The sequence below is a fragment of the Cystoisospora suis genome, assembly GCF_002600585.1.
Source record: "Cystoisospora suis strain Wien I chromosome Unknown contig_507, whole genome shotgun sequence".
Taxonomy (NCBI): Eukaryota; Apicomplexa; class Conoidasida; order Eucoccidiorida; family Sarcocystidae; genus Cystoisospora; species Cystoisospora suis.
In genome coordinates, this window is record NW_027153308.1 from 64,329 (window position 1) to 71,072 (window position 6,744).

General features: G+C 51.2%; 1 protein-coding gene across 1 annotated transcript; it reads right to left on the bottom strand.

Annotated features, from left to right (window-relative positions):
* On the bottom strand, positions 1 to 6,734 carry CSUI_001297 (phd-finger domain-containing protein). The gene is made up of 7 exons (XM_068061503.1): positions 5,498 to 6,734; positions 4,331 to 4,838; positions 3,881 to 3,947; positions 3,201 to 3,305; positions 2,151 to 2,231; positions 1,383 to 1,605; positions 1 to 399 (listed from the first exon to the last, which is right to left on the bottom strand). The coding sequence occupies exons 1-7, from the start codon at positions 5,958 to 5,960 to the stop codon at positions 317 to 319; spliced, it is 1,530 nt and encodes a 509-aa protein (XP_067926526.1). The 5' UTR covers positions 5,961 to 6,734; the 3' UTR covers positions 1 to 316.
* Between the last annotated feature and the right edge of the window lie 10 nt (positions 6,735 to 6,744).

Genomic DNA, 6,744 nt, shown 5'->3' on the forward strand with positions numbered 1-6,744 from the left:
CTTGGGTTTCAGAAAACGCTGTATGTACTCACAGTTCCCTCCGGATTTATAAGATCAAAAGAAATGCACAACGTGCAGGTAGGTAGTCAGATCACCACCTGACGTTCTTAAAAAGGACAGAAAGTGTTTTCCCTTGTTCTAAGAAATCATACTGACTACGCGTCAGGCGACCGTCTTCAACTGAAGCTTGAAAACGGATTGGCTCGACTCCGTACACGCGAACTGCCCGCCTCCTACCAGTAGGGAAGCCTACTGAAGAGCTGGGTCACCATTTCGAAACACACATTCCCTGGGACAAATCCAACATTGTGCCCCATCAAGCGAAGCCCTTACTCAGGTCATAGCAGAGTTTGCACACTATCAACTTCGCGTCCTTTCTGCAGCATCCTCTATGCACAGCTGCAATGACAATCCACACAGCAAGACATCCCAAGCAGTTGGCGACGCAGAAAAGAGGGAACCGCGAACGCGAGACAAACTCGCCGCAGACACACATTCGCTATGTCTGTCCGGACTCACTGCAGCCAGGAGCACAGCCACCGGCACACATTGTCTCATGGCATTGAAAGTTCCTAGGACGCAGAAGTGACTGCACCGCAAGGAAGAAGACTCTCTTTCTTGGGCGGACAGTGCTCTTGAAAATACATGGCGAACGCCCGGTGAGTTCAAGTAAAAAGCAGATGTGCATGCAGGTATCTTCATGAAGCAACATCTACACAAGAAAACAGTCGATTTCTATAAAGACAATTATGACCTCCGTATTGTGTCTGATGAAAAGAACTTCACGACAGGGAGTTTTTCAAACAAACAGAAAGCTCCAACACGGCATCTCTCCGAATGGCATCATCACAAATAGGGATCTGCACCGGACAGCTGCTATGGCGACAGGGCACACGCCTAACACGCCTCCTGTTTCCATGACAAGCCATCCACGCACTCACAACCCATTCCACGCATCGGTGAGATCCGAAACTAGGGCGCAAAAAAGACAGAACCGTCGAGTATTAAATTCCGGCTCTGTAACCCGTCTCGTCTCCCTTCCTCTTACGCAGGCGTCATCTGAAGTAGAGCGTGACGTGGTTCCTCAGATCAGGTGAGGGCACCACGACGAGCTATCGAGACAAACTGATGAACGACACTTGCCATCTCGTCTCCACCGGCAAGAACTTAACTAAATTCCTTCCGAGGTCGTGTAATTGACACGAGAATTGTATCGTAGAGACTCTAGCTAAAACAAAATCGTCGTGACTGTCAAAAAGTATCACAGAATGTACGCAGCTCCTAGACTGACGGTGCTCATCGCCTCAATATAAAGCTCCGGATTCCACGCTTACTTATGCCGGCCTTCAGAAGAAGAAAACGACCTCCCACCCCTATCATACCTTGTTGGCACTTGAAGCAAGACACCCTCTGCTTGCCGTTCTTCGCGTCTGCGGGAAGAGGCTTAGCACACACTTCACAAAGTTTGTGAGCAGGTGACTTCCGAGCACACGGAGGCTCCAAGGTCATAACGCAACGACGCGAACGACTTTTCTTCATGTGGACGTTGCGCTCTTTACACTCGACGCAGATGCGATGGGCATTGCTGAAGAAGCATAGCTCACTCTGCGGGGGAAGCAAAAACAGCACAACACCCAAATGAAAACTGCTGAATCAAAGGTTGTCGACAAGCGAGGCCAAATCCCGAGGCGTCTTCAAGAGGAATGATGAAAGAAAACCAGTCCGCGAAGAAACACAGAAAATACGCGGAGAGGGAGCGCGTGCAACATATGAGTTCAAAAAAAACACGACTAAACTATACCCGTGCCTACGAGAAAAGTCGACCAGCGGGGATGACGATTTCCCACGTTTGAACAGTCTCTCTCAAGACTGAGGACAAGGGAAGTATTTATTATCAGTTTACACCTTTCACGACCCATCGTCTAGACGTTCACAAGACCTCCGGGTACTAACCGTTATTACAGTACGCCTTTCCGTTGGGATCACAAACACGCCGTTACAGGGACAGTCCTGTGCAACTGAGTTTCATGAATGGTCGCTTCATGAACTGGACGGATAGACACCTGGTATCGGACATCACACTTCTTGTGAACGACAAGCCTCCGCATTCCCTCGATCTCTTTTCCGCCCGGAGTCAATCGCCTACTTACCAGGGCTTCTTCGTCTGTCAGTTCCCGTCCGCAGCATGCACAGTGACCACATTCAGGACAAAACCAGTCTCCCTGAGGGACCTGCAAGCAGGAAAAAGAAAAGAACCACCCCCCCGCGTCGGGACTGCATCTTCTTTGGTACTTGGAGCATCGAACTGCGATAAGAAGATTATGGGACAACATGCTGTACTAGAAGAAGGGTGTACAGCTTATTGTGATGCAGGGATCGGTGACGAAAAGCGTTTTACATATGCCTCTCCAGTTGAAAGCCGCTTCATCTCCCTTCCCTGGTTCATTCCTCTGGAGATGTAAGTGAAGGACTACAACAAGCACATTACGAAAAGCTCAAGATAATCGTGACTTCTTCGCTACCTTGAACAGACCGCCTAGCAACGCGCGAGAGTGGAGCAAGTAACAAACGACTCAGGTTCGTGACCAATTTTAACACGCGGAGACGCTGTAGTAATCGATAGTATACCATGAAAAAAACATAGTAAGGTTTGCCTATAAGCACACACCTGGCGTAGCACTCTGGCAATGTAAGCTATACGAGGAAAAAGGCTGCTGTGCACCCTATCTGTACGCAGCCTTCCCTGGAGCCCATGTATTCATGGCCGTCGGCAGCCCTGAGCTGACACGGGCTCCCTGCAACATCCCAGTGTCGCGTGTCGTGAGTGCTGCTAGTCGGACCATATACAAAGCCAGTTCTGCGAACTGTGCCGTGCCACCGCGATTTCAATGAGGCCCGATCCAACCAAACAAACATGCTGATACTACTGTGAACTGCCTCTATCGCTTCCGGAAACGTCACTCGGATCAACCGGGTATACCTCCATGCGTCGAAGCACGAAGCTTTTACGAAGCTCTTTGGCATCGCAGCGGTATATAAACACACACGCACACATGCGTCCGCATTCCCGCGTGGCTAGCTGGAGCTATTTCAATGCCAGCCAGTATCGAGACACTCACTGAGAAGCACTAAGATCAGAACGTTCTGTGAGAGTGCACAAGCGTTCTCTTTCTGTCGCAGCCTTCAGACAGTAGTTGTACCTCAAGGACAGGTGGATCAATACATTCCATGTGGTAAGCGCGATCGCACGCGTCGCAGATAAGCATGGTCTCCTCGCTAGTGTTCTCGTTGCAAATCTCACATCTCTGCGAGAACGGAAGAGATAGAAAGGCCAACAAACGACTCGAGAAAACCTCACACCTACAGTCGGAAAAGCAATGCAAGCGGGATTGCGGGTCCAGTCAAAGACACAAGTCGCAGCGCGCCAAGGACCACCACATCTGTCCATATTTCCCCGATCCGTCTACTACTACTATGTTGGAAGGAAATAGAGAAAAGAGTTCCGTGAACCAGTCGTGACCTATGGCTTACCATTGGTTGCTACGCTTTCTTAGATGAGCGAGGGGCGCCTTGCTCCGTCTCTGTCCGTCGCCGTGTCTGAGTGCACTATACCACAACTCTTTCCTTCCTTGGCATTAGGAGGTAATACGACTAGTATCGTATTCGGTATAAGTCACTACACCAGCAAGTTCCAACGGCCATGAAATACAGTGTGTACACGTCGAGTCTGCAGTCGGGGGCAAACAAATGACGTGATGCTCTCTACCTCAGAGGAGGTTTTTCATTCCGAATCTCTCTAGCCAAAGATCACGATACTGTACCTACGTAAAGAGATCCAAAGCCTTCAGGGTATAATGCCTCCGCTTTGTGAGGGACTGACCTTGCAGTCTGCGCAGTGCCATGGAAAGCGAGTCACCATCGCATAGTTCAAGGGAGGGTCCAAACAGCTGCACAACGACGTATGTGACCGCACACACAGACAGAAAACAAGTAGCTAGGACATTACACTCCATTCCTACCCGAACTTCGTACATGAAATACAACCAGAGGAGACACACACAAATACTCTCCAGACAAAGGGAAGCACACGAGCAACCAAGACTTCGGGTACGGGTCATTCGAATCTCTTTTGCATCTGCCGCCCTAGATAGGTTGTACGAAAGAACACATGCGCCTGTAGTCAGGAAGAGAAAAAAAGCCGGCGTCGTCCAGACGAAGAGAGAAGCGCGTGAAACGGAACTGCATCCGCCTCGCCGGCCCGCCATTTTCAGGTGTTTGAAAGAAATCTGAGTTTCTGAAGACTTGCCCGGCATGATGCGCCTGCCTGCACCTGAAACATACTAGCAGGTCTTTTGTATCTCCAGGCTCCCTCTGACAAGACCTCTGGTGACACCAGAGCTCTATGCGTTCATCAGGACTATCCGGGTCTTCCCCGAAAACAGCTTCCGCCCCATATCTTGCCAAGCAAGCTTCACTTTGTTTCTTCAAATCCACCTCTTCCACCACGGTCCGTCCTCGTCCCGTCTCCTGGGCTGACGTCCCGACACCCACGCGCCCTCGCTCCTTGACCGGGGCTGCACGGGGCACCGAAGCCTTCTTATGACAGACGTCGCTGGGGTTATGAGCATCCGGAAGCAAAATGCATGACTGAGGTGATGAGAAAGAAGATTGACTGGACAGGGGACCGAGTGACGAGACGTCCGACTGCGGTGTAGGTACACCTGATGTGTTGCGCCGCCCCGTGGTATCTCCGGAGGCCCCCATTGTCGACGGTAGTAAGCCTCGGGTGAAGGCGCATGATCTGCAGATGGCGTGAGGTTCCAAAGATGGTTCAGCTCCTACAACGCACAACAGATTCGGCAGCCAGTGAACGCGAAAACAAACTGCCTTCCAAGCAGGCATCATGAATTGAGGTCTCCCCCTAGATGGTTCGCTATACACTGGTTGACGAAGAAATACCGGCATTTCCCGCACCCAACACAGGACACCGCCGTGCTCCTTTTCTGTCTAGAAAGAAGACAGCATCTTCCCCGAGCTTTCAACACGGGCACTGTACACAATCGCGTCAAAGCATAGTATCCCCCCTTTAGCGAAGCAGGAACTCCACCTGGGTCAGCGTCCAAGAGCCTCAGTCGCGGCAGGTACTCCGAGACCGCATGACTAGTCCAAGCAAATACGTTGTACACGCCCCTGTCCGTAGTTCTTCGTAAGCTAGTATACAGTTCTGGTCTCACGACTGTACAAAAAGAAGCGTGCCCTCTACCACAGAACAGTCACTAAGACACAGAGACTACGCGCGTATTTAGACAAGTTTCTCCTGCGCGGTGGCTGTTAAAATGGTTACTATGTGCGTCGGAGACTGCGATGCAATTCTGATTGCAAGACTGTATCTACACTGTGGAAGCCATTCTTACGCACCGACCAGAGACATACGAAGAACCGAGGTAAAATACACCTGTTACCGGACTTCTTCCTTAAACCAGTCAGTCCAGCTTACGCTCAACATCGCAGAACATGCAGTATTCAATTGACCTTGCACGCTTGCGTATGAGTTCGAAGAGTTGACGCTTTTGACTAGCGACTGTGTTTGCGACGGAGATCAACAGAGAGGAAATATCCTCTGCGGAGTGCTGAGGGAAGACTCCTCGAGGAGCTTGCCGATGTTGAGGAGAAAACTGATGAGCTTTTTCGTCGGGAGGACGATCGCCAACAGCCAAAGAAGAAGTTGACGTTAACAACTGATGTCTGCTCAGCTTAGTCCATTCAGTTGAAGAATCGAAGTTGTCTGGTTTCTCAGAAGCCAGGTGTCTGTTCAAGAACTCGGGAGACGGGACACGAAAAGTGCTATTTACGGGAGCGGCCGCTGTAGAATGACTTAGCAATCGGAACCGCTGCAAGCCGCCCTCCGGGCAGCTGCACACCGGCAGGCCGGTGTACATACACCCCGAGTGCAAGGCCATCGCAGCAGCACTCGATCTGCTCTCTTATATTCAGAAAACACTTTGTTGGCAACATATCTCAGCTCGAGCTACGACACGGGAAAGGTGAACTGGGAGACCACCACTGGTGTTCGCTATTCTTTTTCCCTCCGTCCCCTACGAGGCAGACAAAAACAGGGGACGGAGAAAGACGCAGCAAGCTACAGGGCAAAGAAGGAAATCTGCGGGCAGAGTCAGGACCAGATCGTGCTCCGGCGAAGAGGATACACGGGAATTCGACAGAACATGATGCTTGCATGTGTGTATAGTACTGCGGAGGCGTACCGCCCACGAAACTCGGTTGACGCCAGAGACAGCAATGGTGATTTCCTGGGCGACAAGCGGATGCCGCGAGACGCCTGAATTGAAGCGGATAGGCTGGAGACACGCGGACTGCATCACATCCGAACTCGCGCCCCCGCCCCCCTGTCTTTGTCCGCTCTTGAACCTCAATGAACGCGGACAGAGGCAGAGGGAACTCAGAGTCGAGGCAAAAACAAGAAACACCAAGAAGGCAGACGCGTGGACGGTCTTGAAACGACCGAGATCTCAAGGGCAAGAGCATAAACCACGCCTGTAACTCAACAGAGCTGCCGGAGAACGGTGACAAAAACGGTCTTTCAAAGCGGAAACGGAGATCGAGAAGCCCCCCTAACACATCCTGCGCCGGCTGCAATTGGACGGAAGGAGAACAGATACAACCGGTTTTCCCAAGAGCGGTGTAGGGCAGAAAAGGCCACAAGACAAAACACCTCGTATGCAGATG